Raw genomic sequence first — 17419 nt, forward strand, 5'->3', positions numbered from 1 at the left:
TACTGCAAAGTGTTGGTTCATTTGAAAGTACTGCATTGCTTTTTAAATCCCAGCTCTGCGGTCAGCGTGGGGTTAACTCAAGCACTATCACTTCTGGCTTTATCCGAATATTCATTCTTTAACGTTTCTTGTAACGTAAAGGTTCTGTTACTAACTTGCCCTGTACTCTGCTCAACTAACATTATTATCAACAGTTCTGAAATTCCCAGAATGATCTACTGCTGTCAGCTGTGGAGTCTATTCAATAAAAATCTTTTTTTTTTTTTTGTAATATTACTTGATTTCTGGGCATTTGCAAAAACCACAGCAGCAAATAAAGTTCAGGCTTTTGGACATATCAAACACACATGGATCTTATTTAAACTGCTCCTCCATACAGACTCTGATCCTTGTTCTGTGGGGTCTCCCCTTGGTCTTTCAACCAGTTGGTGTGGCATTTTTTCCGGAGTAAAGTCAGGAGTGCAGATATATAGATACAGCTTTTATTAACAATTAAAACCATGGAAATTGCGTTATTAATGCGTATTAGAAATGTGATTAGAATTTGACTCTAATCTGTTTTTTTTTGGGCCACTTTAAGGCCAATTACCCTCCTTACACCAACAGTGACTCATCATCAGGGCAATATATTAAAAGAAAACTGCAACTCTATTAAAAGTACTCACATATAATTAAGTAAATGGAAAGTGCCTGTACTCCCTGGCCCAAATACGTCAATGAATCTTCTTCGGGGGGAGGGGATAAGACATGGCACGGAGGGGTTCTCTGCTCAGCTCTCTCGGTATCCCCATTTGACGCCTTCTACCAAGTTACTTTTCCTCCTGTTCTGCTTCCCATCAGCCTTATAGAGCGGAGCGGTTGGGATGGAGCTGTCCAGATGCTGAACTAGAACTAGAGCGGCTGTAGGGAGAGATCTGATGCTCTGAGTCGTTGCCTCTCATAGAGAACACAGGGGATTCCCCCCTTTCAGGCGTTAGACGCTACATTAGAGCTAACGGGGCTGTTTGGTTGCTGGGATCAGGATGCAACTGTGCAGGGGACGGTGTCTGGGCATATCGGTGGCCATAGCACATGGGATTTTTTCGGGCTCTCTTAACATTCTGCTCAAGTTTCTGGTGAGCAAGTACAATTTCTCCTTCCTGACCCTGGTGCAGTGCGCCCTCAGTATCACAGCAGCAGTCACCCTGGAAGTGCTCAGACGCTGCGGAAAGATCTCTGTGCCCCCTTTCAGCCTGAGCCTTGCGCGGATCTTCGCGGCAGTAACTATTCTGTGCACTCTGCAGGCCACCCTGACTCTCTGGTCCCTGCGAGGGCTCAGTTTGCCCATGTACGTGGTTTTCAAGCGATGTCTGCCTTTGTTTACGCTGCTGATTGGAGTGCTGGTACTTAGGAACGGGATGCCCTCTATAGGGGTAGGCATTGCTGTGTTTATCACCACCTGTGGGGCAGCACTAGCAGGTAAGAAACAGAGTTCTCATGCAGTCCATGCAAACCTCTTACACTGATTGGGGAAAAGGAGCAGTGTGGCTTTAATGGAAATGTGACTGCAAAGTCGCTGTTTGAGGTTTTGCAGCAGTGCTTATAACTAAAGGGGAGGTGGTGCTTTAACCAAGCCCAAAACCAATGTCATTTTGCCATGCAGTCCAGTAAAACATCTCAACTCCTTTACACAATAAGCAGATGTGAAGGAAAGTGATTCAAAGGCAAAGCAAAACATTCATTTTTACTATCTCTCTCATATATATACAAAACAGCCTTTGTTTTTCTGGGAAACCTTTTTTTTATGCTTTTACAACACCCCCTAAACCTGTGTCCTAAAAGCAAAAAAGGTAATTTTATCAAATAATAGCTACAGTACAGCCTTACACATTTTGTGCTATTTGCACTTAATCATAAACTGATCTGACCCAGGGGAAGTTTTATTACCTGTTTTATCTCCTCTCACTAAACGTCTGGGGCATGAGCAGCTGACCACAAGCCACGCTTAGTATGCATCTTTACATTATCCTGCATTACACCTTTTTCCATTACCTAAACATGACAGGTGCCTGGGATGTTAGGGTGGTGCTGGTTGTATCATCTGAACAGCAGCTGGAGAGAAGACAAGAAGAAGATTGAACTCACTTAGTTCTTTTGAACTGGTAGTCATGTTCATTTTCCTTTGCTTACATAAGGAAGATAAGATCACTGTGACAACTAAGGTTAGTCACCAGTGGTCAGATGTTGCAGCATGGATATAAAAGCTACTAGTCTGAAACACACATCCTGCAAGGTAGGTCCTAGTGTGGCAATTGTGCTCTGGTGCACTGGTTTTCCATCTTATGCTCTAGACCAGAGATGCCAAACCTTTTTTTCTTCTGAGCAACACTCGAATGTAAAATGAGTTGGGGAAAAAGCATCAAAAATGTTCCTTGGGTGCCAAATAATGGCAATGGTTAGCCATTTGATAGCCCCTACATGAGGCTCTGTTTGACAATATCTTGTTTTTATACAACCAAAATTTGCCTGGAATTAAAAAAAATGAATACCCGCTTTGGGGCCACTGGGAGCAACATCCAAGGCATTGGTGAGCAACATGTTGCTCCTGAGCATGGGTGTCCCAGAAGGGGGCAAGTGGGGGAAGTTGTCTGACTTCTTCAGCTAGTTTCGAGAAATTGTTTTTAAATTTAATTCCCATTAACACAGAACATTTTTTAAACTTCACACCCCAAGGCAAGTCATAATTAGGTTATCCTCTGTATTGTCATGATGATTAGGTTCATCATAGGGATAGGGATATGTAATATTAGCTTTCTTCCCCCCCCATCCCATCCCCCAGAGCAGACAACCATCCCCATGAGCCACTGGTTGGGGGTCACTGCCCTAGACCTTATAACAGTATAGGCTTTCTGGATATTCACATAGCAAAAGGGCAGGTCAGCAGTATCACATGCAAATTTGACAGAAGTCCCTCTCCATAAATGAAACCATTTACTGACAAAAAAAAGGAATACAAGATGTCAGTGAGCCCTGAGGACAGGTTTGAAAAACAGTTTCTAATGGATGACTGAGGTTTTTTACAATAGCTCTAGTTAATTATGCAAGTAAGATGTATGTGCCCGGGGAATAACACAATGCTCATTACACAATATATTGATCAGTATCATTGATTTTTCTGATTATTTTGGCTGACCAAATATTGTGTGATTGCATACTTAATTACATCACTTGTATTGTATATGCATACTCTGATAACAAGACATTGCAAGAATTGTGTGAAAATCAGCTTGCTTATATCTTTGTGCAATAAGGAGATTTTGGACATAGTCTCAGCTGTTTCAGCTGTGACCTTTTGGGTCACATAATGTCTAATAATGCTAAATGTATCTCCAACATTTGTTTGGGTGAAATTTAAGGATTAGTGGTAATGTTAGGGTTCATTCTTGACCCTGGTGGGGGGGGGTGCAAGTGCACGCCCCTTAGTGCTGATTCTGTAGTGAGCACCAGATGAAAAAGGCAGTAATGGCAGGCCACCAGTGTGACTCCCAGCTGCTGACTATGTGATTCCCCCACCTGCCTCTCTTGAATGGAGCGCTGCCTTATGCAGACAGTGTTCCATTTAAGGCACATTCCACAGGTCTCTGTGTTCTGAAAAAGAGACCTGTAGATATTTGCAAACACCCGAATGGGATGTACTAAGTGCTTTTTTTTTATTATTATTTTTGCACTTCATTCTGGTTGGTAAATGAGGCCTATTGTCTCAACATTTAGACATGCAGAGTTCAGCAGGATAAGGTCTTTTGTAGCATATTATCTGTGACAATACATAAAATGTCTTTAAAATCATACTAAATGGATATATATTTATTTTTTTAACAGGTGTTCTTTTTATTGAAATTTCAAATAGGGGGGGGATACAGAAAAGAAGGGGGAGCAGAAAAGAAAAAAAAACAAAATTACAGCAGCAGTTATGACTTCACATTCTGTATACAGTCAAAGATCAGCAATATTTGTAACACACATTTATGGCAAGGTTAACATATGTGTCTCCATCCAGACACCCCATATCTTTTCACATTTTTCAGGTTGTCCTCTAGCCTCGTAAGTCAACTTCATTAGTGGCAGCATCTTATTAACTTAGGCAAACCAGATTCCTTTCTTGGGAGGAGTAGGGGCCATCCATTGCAGTATTAGTATCTTTTTAGCATAAAATAACAATGTCCACACTAGGACCCTGGTGTTATTGGCTGGTATCACGTCGTCTATCAGACCCAGGAGGCATATTTCCTGTTTTCCCAGAGGGGGTAACAGCAGTGTATCAACTATATAGCCTACCACACTAGCCCAGTATCTAGCTATTATAGGGAACGACCATATAATATGCCAGAGAGAGCCATTATTATCTCCACATCTTTTGCACAGTGGATGGGGTATTTTCCCCATTTGATAAAGTCTATTAGTGGTCAAGTAAATCCTCATCAGAATTTGTACTGAATAAGTCTGTCCCTTGTGCTTATGAGAAACTGGTAAAGCCTGTCCGTTACTTCCTCCCATTGCTCTTCGGTCAAACTTGGGATATCTACCCGCCATTGACTATAAAGGGAGTGGAACGGGGGGGGAGTATATATATTTATTACCTGTAGAAAACAAAGTGGACAATTACATTGTTATGCTTTAATTAAAAACATTGCTTTGAGTTTGGTGAGAAAAAAAACATCCTTTCAATATAATCAGATTACTTAATGAATCGCCGTTCAAAAACTAAATCAGGCAAGAAAATAAAAACAGAATTCCTGACCAATCCCAAATTAGTGTAAGGATTAATCCATTCCCACCAGTACAGAGGAAGTGACTTCACTGCTTTTTCCCAGGCTTGGCTGCAATCAGAAAGGTGTCTCAAGTGGGATTAAAGTCTCTTAATTAAAGCCCCACTCTAATCAATACCAGTTGCCCAATCATAGGCCCACTCTGCATGATTTCTGTGTGTGTATGAGTTCCTTTTAGACTCCTGTTGTGAGCGCTGTGGCCTGATTCATGACCTCAAACTTTTCTCACCCTTTGGTACCTTGGACTTGCTTTGCCTGTACCCTGTATCTGTCTTGCCTGCATTGTCCTGCCTGTACTTAATACATTGTAAGCAGACAGTTCTTAAATATATATGTAGCAAAATAAATTTAGCAGGAGGTATGGGACCAGTGGGGTCCTATTTATCAAGCTATATATAGTATGAAAAAGGCATTTGAAGTGCCATGTAAAATCCCGCACATTTATGAAGCTGTGTATTGATTCTGAGCAAAGCTGAAGCCCATTACTTCTAATTCTGAGATCGTCTTGGGCCATCTTGCATACACAATATATTTAAAATCAGGTTAAATAAAGTGAAGGGCTATTCCAAAACTTTTAGCTTTCTCATAACTCATGTTGGCTTTTAATGTCTGTTTAAGATTATTGCCTTTTCAGCTTCAGCATTTTGGCTGACCATTTCACATTGGCATTCATAATGTAGTCGTTGGTGGATTCCACTTTTCCCACTTCATGTACATTAAATGCTGTTCATTTTTTCACTCACAAACCATTGGCAATTGTGGCAAGTTACATTTTTACTTCATTAGTCTACAGCTTTCCCAATGGCCTCTGGCATGTCTAGATCATCTTTATCATATTTCAGACTATGATATTTGTTTTGAGGTCCCAGGTAAGGCTTTGTGCTCATTATTCTTCCATGCAGATTCCATGTTTGTGCAAGTATCTCAGCATGGTGGAAATGCATCAGCCAAGCCTTCCTACAGGTCTTTTGCAGTCAAATGAGAGTTTACTCCATTAATAAGGGGTGCTGCAGAGTTAGAATAAATAATTTATTATAAATGTTATATTAAAAATATTTATATGAGCTGCTGGGGTCATCTGTGTCCTGCAGGGTAACTGTGCATCTGCACCACCTACACATACGATATGTCTACACTGCTGTAGGAATAGGAAGAGGCTGAAGCAGGCCACAAGGCAGGACACAGAGAGAGATTGTTCAAATTGTTTAATGAGAATTCAGACTCTTCTCTGTGAATTAGGTTTTTAAAAATCTTAGACCTTATTTTGCTAAGTGCAGTAATAGGGTTAGCAATTTAAGAGAAGTAAGTGGTGAAAATCAAAAGGAACGGAATAACTAGGTTATAACTATAGAGGAAGCAAGAACTGCAACTGCTGGGGGCCAGTAGTTATATGAGAAGCAGTAGGCTTAAAATAATACACAGCTTCAAAATATTTAAATAAACCATATATATATACCTTTTTTAGTATCATGTGCCATTGGGTAATATTAAATACAAAATTGCCATTTTGCTAGGACTGCACCCTGTAACCATGATTTATGGTGCACCTAAACAAACCAAGGGCACACATCTCTTAGGTCACATGAGCCAATTAATAGCCAAAGATCTGTCTTTTACTCCCACACTTCTTCCTGTTACAGTTAGAACTGCAGTTTTTCTGGTCAGGCGATCCTTGAGGCAGCACAGAGAATATCATAAAATGGGGCTCAAGGTAAAAGATTTAAAAAGGCAATATTTAATGATATTTATATTCCAGCTTGGTAAGGTTCTTAAATGGGCCACTTAATATGATATACTAACTATCTGTTTCTTAAGTATTAATTTGGGGGTATAGTCCTTTAATGACCTTATAGGGGAGTTCACCTTTGAGTTAAATTTTAGTTTTAGAGTGTCAAATTCTAAGCAACTTTTCAATTGGTCTTCAATATTAACTGGATATAGTTTCTGAATGATATGCCTTCTTCTTCTGAATCTTTCCAACTTTCAATTGGGGGTCACTGACCCCAACTAAAACACAAATGTTCTGTAAGGCTATACATTTATTGTTAATGTTACTTTTTATTATTCGTATTTGTATTCAGGCCCTCTCCTATTTATATTCTAGTCTCTTATTCAAATCAATGCATGGTTGCTAGGGTCATTTGGACCCTAGCAACCCGATTGCCGGTATTGCAAACTAAAGCATAAAGCATAGCAAATTTCCCGAAAGTAGCAGTAAATACAGTAGAATCAGACAGAGAGAGGGTTGGAATGAAAGCAATGTGGTATGTCAACACAAGAAAGCTGTGGACTGCACACAGAGAGATGCACATGTGCCCCCAAGGTATAAGACCTGGTGACAGGTGCCTTCTAAAGGCATTAGGGAAATCTGCAGTCATAACATGACATCATAACATCATCTTGTAAAGCATTTTACAGCCTTAGGGCTCTTACTCACGCACGTTTTTACCTGCGCTCCCCTGCTTTCCGTTTTTCGGCGTTCAGCCGCAGGGGAGCACAGGAATAGACGCATTTCATTTTTTCAAATGGGGCTGTACTCAGACAGGTGCATGTAGGCGCTGAACGCAGGAAAAATGAAGCATGTTGCGTCTCAACCTGCGTTCGGCGCCTACATACGCCTGTGTTAGTACAGCCCCATTTGAAAAAATTATATGCGTCTATTCCTGCGCTCCCCTGCGGCTGAACGCCGAAAAACGGAACGCAGGGGAGCGCAGGTAAAAACGCGCGTGAGTAAGAGCCCTTACCACCTCATGGTAAAGAATCAATTGAATTGCTTCAGGTGAAAATGCCTTTCCTCTAGTCTACAGGGATGGGCTAGTGTCTAAAATGCAAGCTAAGCTAATCAGAACAGCTTGGGGAAAACAGTTAATAGAATATAAATATACTGTCAGCTTCAATTATTAATGACCCTATTGGGGAAATTAAAAATGTACATTTAGTGGTTGTATAAAAAAAGAAATACACTAAAAGTGTTGTGATATTTTTGTTTTAAAAATGTACGTGTAGAGATTTTCTGCAGCTGATATGTGATCAAAAGTAAAGGTATTTTTGCAAAATGAAGTTCAGAGCAAAGGGGATCTAAACTCAAAAATAAATACATTGATGTAAACAGAAGATTCACAATTATTCAGAATACTTCTATGAACACTTTTTGCAAATTACATTCATTTTTCATAATAAGTCTTATCTGACCAATTTTTGACTGATTTGGTTATTTTATTTTTTTACAAAGTGTATTTCAGATGTAGCCCTGATGCAAGCTGAGGTATATGTAACTTTGCACCTTCCTCCCTCTCATTACATTAGCTTGCAGCTGTGAGCCCTGCAGCATGGTGGGGCTCAGTGGGAGGGGAGGGAGGCAGGGGAGAGCAGCGAACACAGACTAAGGGTAGGCAGAAGACAGGTACCTACCCAGCCCCCCTTTTCATTGTGCCCTAGGCAGGTGCCTCTTCTGCCTACTCCTAGTTCTGGCCCTGGTCCTGTTGAAGTCACATCCACTGCTTCCTTGGTAGTAACTTCACTGCAGCTAACCCTAAGGTTGTTGACTCTCCTGGTATAATTTGTCAATAAATCCAGAAACCACTAAAAATGTAAAATCCTCAGAGAAGTACTCTGAGTTTTAAATCAATTGATTTTTGGGTTTATATCCCCTTTAATAATGTAAAAACGTTGTAGGAGATAACATGTGTTCACCCCCACTTTAATTTTTTTTTATTGTAACAATTTAAAGTCTAAGATCAACCTCAAGGGTGTAACTGTAGAGGAAGCAGACCCTGCGGCTGCAGGGGGGCCCAGGAGGAGTATGAGGCCCTAATTCATATACAGTTTCAATAAATATTGGTAAAACAAGTCAACCTCTAAACAATTTGGGGGCCAGAAAAATAATTTGCTGTGGGGCCCAGTAATATCTAGCTATGCCACTGATCATCCTCTTTATCAGCTTAGTCATTTGTCATTCTGTGGACTATAAGTAAGTTTGCTTTTGATTACTAGAAATCAAAACAGCATTGTACATTCTAGATGGAATCTTAAATTAACTTTCTCTCATCTGAATATTGTTTCCATTTGCATAGCTTGCTGCATCTAGGGTTATCTCCCATAAGTATTCCTAGGTCCTTCTTCATCGAGGATTCCCCATTAGAAGTATAAGGAATCTGAACATTTTTAAATCCCAAGTGCGTTGCTTTACATTAATTGGCATTGAATCTTATCAGCTACATAGTGTTACTGATCACCACTTTTTCAAAATTTAGCACATGGATAAATATGTTCAGTATAGTTTTTGTTGTCAACAAACATAGATACATTGCTTTAAATAACAGTGCTGTCATTGATATGGTAGTCTGAGATCCATAGCTATTTTTTTCATGACATCATAGTGGTTTGTCAAATCCTACTTAAAGAGGTTGTTCAAATTTAAGTTTACTTTTAGTATGTTATAGAATCGCTAATTCAGTTGGCCTTCATTTTTTCTTTTTTATAGTTTTTAAATTATTTACCTTCTTCTAGAGTCCTGCAGCAGGTCGGGTACTTCGGGTCGCTTTTCGGGTCACGGGTCTTCTCAATAGCGAGTTTTACTCCTTTTTTTCTGATCACGCCTATTTCCAATGATGTCACTTCCGGTTTACAACTACAGCACTTCCTGTTTTACTCTTTTTTTTCTGATCACGCCAACTTCAAATGATATCACTTCCAGTTTCCAATGACAGCACTTCCTGTTTCTTGATTGTCAGCGGGTCGCAGATCGGGTTGGGGATAAGGTACTTGCAGGTCCAAGCGGTAAGTATGCGTGTTCGGGTTTAACAGATTGGTTCTGCGTAGGACCCTAAATCTTTCCAGCTTTCAAATGAGGGTCACTGACCCCGTCTAGAAAAGAAATGCTCTATGAAACTACAAATGTATTGTTATTGCTACTTTTTATTACGCATCTTTTTATTCAGGCCACTTCCTATTCATATTCCAGTCTCTTATTCAAATCAGTGTATGGTTGCTAGGGTCATTTGCACCTTAGCAAACTGGAGAGCTGCTGAATACAAAGCAAAATAACTCAAAAACCGTAAGTACTAAAAATGAAAACCAATTGCACTCTCTACATCAAAGTTAATTTAAAGGTGAGCAAAAATTATTTGGTGTTTTGTCAATATTACAATATTTTTTAAAATGTGGATTTTCAATGGTAGCCCGGATGGAAGCTGTGGCATATGTAAATTTAGAGAAGCATGTCTTTTTATTACTACCTATAATTTGTGTGACTAAAGCAAATGTATGTGCACAACATTGACTTTTAAACATTATATATTGAGTTAAAATTGTAAGTGTGTTGTTGCAAATGTTATGTGCCAAACTCTTGTTGGCTTAAATTCTCTGTGAAAAATATGTTTTAAAAAATGATGTATGTATGATATTAGCATGGAGGAAAGTAGCTGCCCCATCTTTTTAAAGGTAGTTTGCCAGACTGAACCTGGCGGAATATCTCTTGGCAAAAACTCATACTTGTGCTCTTGATAAACAAGTAAAAATTCACATAATGGCAAATGTTCATCTGCTGAAAAGAGATGAACCCTCACCAATGTAAAGACAATATTCGCCAGTGCAAAGTTAATTGGCCAAAACTTGCTCTGCTTTTAGTAAACTGGCGAGCTTGTGGCAAATTTTTATAAATGAAGAAAATACTCCAAATCTAAACATTTGCCATTTAGTAAATTGTATTTCACTTTAGTTTTGAGGAGAACCTTTCTTTGATAGATTACCTTTATATATTTCATGCTCCAATAAAAAAAAAAAGCTATGGCTCAGATTTATCAGATGTGAACAGGGAATCCTGCGGGTGTTTGAACCTGTCCAAAAGTTTTCAGTGTTTAGCGATCATGTGTCTGTTGCCTAAAGAAACCCCGTCCTTTGTGTAGTTTAGCTTTGAGAAATACATAATCAAGTTATTTCTTTCCAAATGAAAATACTTTCATATTCAAAATAAGTGCTCTACTGGCAAATGCATCGGTCCCTGATGGATTTCCTTCTCTTTATTACTAAACCTTTAAGAAGCAGCTGATTCCACATTTAGTTAATGAATTGAATCACTTACTTAAAGGTAATCAATTCAGTGCTCAGTCCCTTGAAAGATACATCTCATTAATATTAAAGCCAGAAAAAGATCTCCTAGATCTCAGCAGTTACTTACCAATTCACAAATTGTGTTGTTAACCTGTTAGGTAAAATCATCCCAAGTAGGTTACAGTCTCAGGTGTTTTTCTTACCAGGAAGAGAGACATGGATATATATGGAAGCTTAACGTACGTTAAATAAACATTTCTGAAATTAACTCCTAGTACAAAGGTAATTCAGGGGCTGGTAGGATTGCCATCTTGGAGTAAAATTGAACAGGCACATTTATTTGGATCAGCACTGAGATTAGTGTCATTTCTCAACCTCAGCTACTATGTTTTAAACAATGCAATCAGATTTTATACTGATGATTTTATCTTTAATCACTGTATCTCTAATTACCTGATGCAAAAATCTGCTTCCACCAAAACTTGAACTCCTCTATCAGCTATTGTTTTTTGTATGTAATCTGTATACACCCTTTATTGTACAGTTTAGTGATATATAATACAAATAATAATACAATTTCAAATACTTCTATCTCCTTCAGATGGTACTTCAACAGGTAATTATTAGGTAAAGGTAAGTATTTATAGAACTCCACACAAATTTATGGATTCAGGTCAGACTCATTAAGGATTTAGATGTAATCACAATATCCTAATATTTATTTGTATATATGTGTATATATATATATATATATATATATATATATATATATATATATATTTTTGTGTGTGTATGTATATTTTTAATTCTAAAGCACTTCTTTTGCATGCATGGATCAATACAAAAGTTAAATACAAGATCCCTGCCCCTTAGAGAAATGTCTAGATGGATTTATGCCCCTAACAGGGTTATCTGTTCTTATTAAGGAAGGATGTGGCCTGGCCTTACCAGATCATGAGCATTAATATCACGCCGTCATGTTAAAGAGAACAGCGGACAAGTTTCATTACTCAGATACTAAACAATGGATAGAGTGACAACAACAATCATCATACACTTACCTTAGACACCTACCTTTTACTGACCTAGTTTACAGTAGAATCTACTTTTAAAGGATCAGAAACAATTTTTTTTATTAAAAAATTCATTAGTGTAGAACGGAAAAAAAAACCACATAGACATATTAAACTTTTAAATCGCTGTCTTTTATAAGAAATAGCTTACCGAAACTCCGCTTGCGCTCCTCTTCAGGAAAGGCAACACGGCAACGATCCCTCATGCAGCGCTCGATTTCTCCTCCCTGGCTAGGAAAGCAGGGAGGAAAAACCGAGCACCGCCAGATCTCCTTTTCTGAAGAGGTGCGCAAGCAGAGTTTCGGTGAGTTATTTCTTAATAAAGACTTTTAAAAGTTTAATATGTCTTTGTATTTTTTTTTTCATTCTACACTAACGAATTTTTTAATAAACAAAATCGATGTGACTGGTCCTTTTAGATCTCCCTGCTCTTCTATTTTTGGGAAAATACATTTATAGTTAAAGATACATTTATGCACCTTTCCCATGAACAGACCATTTCAAATTCTTGTAGGTGTAGAACCATTTTTAGAGCCTTGAAGGCGAACATATTTTAAATCACATTTTAACAGTCTGAGACCCCCTGAATTGCCCTTATTTGCCTCCTCCCCAAATCTTATTTATCCAACTGAATGGAGGACCTCATGCCCATTCGCTTGCACAGGCTACACAATCAGATCTGGTGCCAGATGAAGAACTCTTTCTTGTTTTCTTACAAGAATTCACCTGAATCTCAGCAATAATAAAGCAGCCCAGCCCTATTATGCTTGCTTGTGATGCTAAACTCGCTTATTATGCAAATGCATGTGACATAGGAGTGGCTGACATGTCCCCTCGTCACATGCATGTTCATGTATTATGCTGTATGTACAAAGCAAGACTAAGGTTGCTAAACATGAGCGGTGTGCAAGCCAAACTCTCCCCTCAAAGAGCAAAAATTGTGTACACAGTGCTAATGAAACAACTGCTTCCATTAAGTGTTATGGAAGTATACAGGCTGTCTTGTTTCAGATTTATGGCTAACCTTGAACACTTTTAAAAATCTGGAATATAATATACAGTGAACCGTCTTGCCGTAGATGCAGTTACATATTTTTTGGTAAGAATGTTTTTCTTAAATTCCCATAAAGCTGCCTCGTTTGAGAGATTCCCAGCTGCCAATTCAGACAAAATATTGTACTGTGTTGTCTGTGGTTGTTTTGTTTTTTTACCTGATAACTGCAAAGTCACATAGAGCATTGGCTCTGCTTCTCTTCCATAGCTTCAGCTACACAGAGTAAAAGCAGGCATTTTTGGGCCAATCTCTGCTGCTCTCTGTGTAATTACATAATGGCCAAAGATGTCCTTGTCAATGCAGCTACTCAGAGCTATGGAAGAGAAACAGAGCCAATGCCTGAAGCCTGAAAAATAATTAGCAGAATATGAAGATTTTGTGCTCAATATAAAGATGTTGTGCTATTTTATAATTATATAAGGGGATATAAAATATAGAGATGCCATATTCACCAAAAGATCTATAGAACACACATAAAATATGTGTCGAGATTAGAAAAAAGATTTCTCTTAAAGCAGAGCTATTGTAAAAATTTTATATAAACTCGAAGTCATGGAAATAAGAAACTTTCTAAATGTAATCTGTTAAAAATGTGTTGCTATTCCACTCTCAGCAATCTGTCTCTCTACATGCGGTTTTAAGTCAGAGTTAGATGTTTTGAAACTTTAGCCTTTCATCTGCCAGAGTAAAAATGCAGGCAGAGAAAGCACAGAAGTGCCTAAAAAGGAAAAATGTTTGATTGAGGAAACACACTAATAAAATATTTATATATAACCAGTTTATGAAAAGTTTTATGCATTTTAAATACCCCTAGTCACTAAAAATGTTTTTTTTTATTTATAGTGCTAATGTGTTTTATGCAGCATTTTGTTGTATGTAATCAAAGTTATGGAATAAAAGTTAATGGAATGCTGGTTTGTCTGTCTGAGCTGGACAAAGCTTCAATTTTAATTCAGAGTAAAGTTATATTTTCTATTTCCTTACTAAGTATGGTATAAATATAGTTATATTTTCTTTCCTTAATGTTCTAGTAACTTTTCTTGCATTCTTAAAGGTTTTCATTTTAGGTGATGGTACGAAAAATATCTGTTTGAGGAAAATAATGAATAGTTTGGCTAATGTGCTTTACCGAATGTTCCTCAACAGATTTTGTCTTTCTCTCTGTCATCATCATTCTATGACCAGGGTTATAAGAAAAAAGTACAGGAGATTATAGAACTGTGCTACAATAATATGAAGCTATATTATGATTTAATGCAGAGACCTAGACATGCATGCTGCCCTCCAATCTGTAGAGCGGCAGGTTGCCTTTCACTCAAACAATGTTCTCTGGGACTTTTTAATGCATTGTGAAAGAAAAGAATAACTTTTAAGTAAAATATCTTCTACGGATGGCTTTAAATAGAAAATTAGCAATATTGCTTCCCCTTTAAAAGGGTGGTTTACCTTTTAATTTAATTTTAATTTGCTATAGACATCCATATTCTAAGACAGCTTGCAATTGGTTTTCATGTTTTATTTTTTGTGGTTTTAAAATTATTTAGCTTTTCCTGCAGCAACTGTCTAGTGTGGAATTTCAGCAGCTATCTGGTTGCTAGGGTTCAAATTACCCTAGCAATTAGTCAATAGTTTGAATGAGAGACTGGAAGATGAATAGGAGAGGGCCTGAATAGAAAGATAAGAAAACATGTAGCAATCACAATACAACTGTAGCCTCACAGAGTAATAGTTTTTTAGCTGCTGGGGTCAGTGATCCCTATTTGACAGCTGGAAACAAATAGAAAAAGAAGACAAATAATTGAACTATTTAAAGGAAATGAATAGCAATTGAAAAGGTTCTAAGATTACAAAATCCTTTAACATACTAACCTTAACTTAAATGTCATCAATCCCTTCAAATGATCAAGCCTTTGCTGGTAGAATCCAGCTGTAATGACAGTTGGGTGAAAACTCACAGATGGTGAACCTTTATTTTGGCTGCCACTGGCTTGGAATCACCTGACTGTGGGAAATGATGAGAGCTGGCCATAGTATACAGTATAAACTGTAGCAAAAAAAAGAGAACATTGTATCCACCACAAAGCAAATTTTAGACATATATATGATACAGTCGGGAAGACATGTCTAATGGAAATAAAGAGAATGCTTTTGACATCAGAAACCATCTGACCCGCAATGCTGGAACTAGGGGTAGGCACATGCCTCTACTGTCTGCCTACTCCCAGTCTAACCCTTTATCCAACCACTACCATTTGTCACATATACACATATGGCAATAATCAGAGTTACTGCCTGTTAAAGAATAGGAAATGGTGAATTCTGAAACAGACAAATAATAACACATACTGCAATATCCAGAAAATACTACAGATACAGTACACTGGGAAATAATTTATTTTACTTTTGAATGATGCCATGATGTGCCCACTACTACAGAAAATAGTGTGAAATGCTTTTTGTTCCCTCTTTAATTCTACAAAAAACCAACTGTGTTTGCTAGCAATACATATTTATATACCATTGTGACACAATCTATTTTTTCTTTCCCTAACAGGGGCTGGGGACCTGAGCGGCGAACCTGTAGGATACATAACAGGAGTGATGGCTGTAATAGTTCATTCAGCTTACTTAGTAATTATTCAGAAGACAAGTACTGATAGTGAACATGGGCCTCTTACTGCACAGTATGTCATATCTGTTACACAAACACCTCTGCTAATTGTTTTCTCTTTTATCAGCATGGACATGATCAATGCATGGTCTTTCCCTGGCTGGAAAGATCCAGTCATGGTATCTTTGTTTATTTTTTGTACCTTAATTGGTTGTGCCATGAACTTTACCACACTGCACTGTACTTACATAAACTCAGCTGTAACCACCAGTTTTGTTGGAGTGGTAAAGAGCATTGTCACAATTACAGTGGGTATGCTGGCTTTCACAGATGTGGCACCCACATCACTTTTTATTGCAGGGGTGGTTGTCAACACAGTTGGCTCTATTATCTACTGTGTGGCTAAGTATTTGGAAATCAGAAGACAAATAAACTATGAGGATTTGGAAAAGGAAACATGCAAGGAAGAAAATATTGAACTGGATGGAGATCATCCACCATTTGCAATGGAAAATACAAAACAAGATGACAGTATTGAAGGACAAGCTCAAGTAGAGTCAGGAGCTGTATCCTCTCAAGATGATGAAAAGAAGACAGGAAGCAAACTGGAAGAGTTCTTGCAGTCATCTGGTACGCCAGGCCCTTGTACTAATGGAGACAACAAGAAATCATTAAAGGACACATACCTTGGTGTATGGCGGTTGGTTAGAGGGTCAAGATTTTTGAAGAAAGATTACCTAATAGAAAATGAAGAGCTGCAGAGCCCATAATACATGAAATTATTGTGGTGAAAAACAACTATATTTTGTATGTCATGTGGGAAAATAATTACTTCAGAAAAGATCATCCTAAAATATGCTTGTACATATATTTTATTTTAAATTAAACTAATACCAGTTCAGATGCCCAAATACCCATTTGCTTCCCTTATTGTACAATAATTTAGAAAATCTGTTCAGTTAGTCAATAAACCAAAAACAGTTGGGGATATAAAGAAGATGGAATTCAATTTGTCCCATTATTTTGAAATTAATATCTATACTACTTCCACTTTAAAGGGGTGGTTCACTTTTTAATTTCTTTTTATTATGACATAGACATCCTATTTTAAGATATTTTGCAATTGGTTTTCATTTTGTAAGTTTTGTGGTGTTAAAATTATATAGCTTTTCCTTCAGCAGCTGCCTAGTGTGGAATTGCAGCAGCTCCCTGCTGGGATCCAAATTACCATAGCAACCAGGCAATAGTTTAAATAAAAGACTGGAAGATGAATAGTAGAGGGCTTGAATAGAAGGATAAAAAAATAAAAGGTCTTTACGGGTATGGGACTCATTATCCCATTATAGGACCTGGGTTTTCCAGAAAAGGGGTCTTTCTGTAATTTGGATCTCCATACCTTAAGTCAGCTAGAAATAATTTAAACAATAAATAAACCCAATAGGATTTTTTGCCTCCAATAAGGATTAATTATCTCATAGTTAGGATCTAGACCAAGGTACTGTTTTATCATTAGAGAGAAAAAGGAAATAATTTTTAAAAATGTAATTTTTTTAAATTAAAATGGAGTCTATGTGATATGGCCTTCCTGTGATTTGGAGCTTTCTGGAAAATAGGTTTCCAGATAACAGATCCCATACCTGTATATAATAACAATAAAATTGTAGCAATACAATAGTTTTTTTATGCTACCAGGGTTAGTGATCCCTATTTGACAGATCCAAACAAGTACAAAAAAGACAAATAATTCAAACACTATTCAAAAAATGAAGAGAGTAGGGCATCCTATAACATATTACAGTTTATTTAAAGGTTCACAATCCATGTA

At 37.7% G+C, this 17419-nt stretch overlaps 1 protein-coding gene across 1 annotated transcript; it reads left to right on the forward strand.

The window, feature by feature from the left end:
- The first annotated feature begins 759 nt into the window (after positions 1-759).
- slc35d3.S (solute carrier family 35 member D3 S homeolog) lies at positions 760-16999 on the forward strand. The gene is made up of 2 exons (XM_018265328.2): positions 760-1458; positions 15538-16999. Exons 1-2 carry the CDS (start codon positions 1023-1025, stop codon positions 16362-16364), a joined length of 1263 nt encoding a protein of 420 aa, XP_018120817.1. The 5' UTR covers positions 760-1022; the 3' UTR covers positions 16365-16999.
- Positions 17000-17419: the final 420 nt, after the last annotated feature.

Source organism: Xenopus laevis, chromosome 5S (genome assembly GCF_017654675.1).
Source record: "Xenopus laevis strain J_2021 chromosome 5S, Xenopus_laevis_v10.1, whole genome shotgun sequence".
Taxonomy (NCBI): domain Eukaryota; kingdom Metazoa; phylum Chordata; class Amphibia; order Anura; family Pipidae; genus Xenopus; species Xenopus laevis.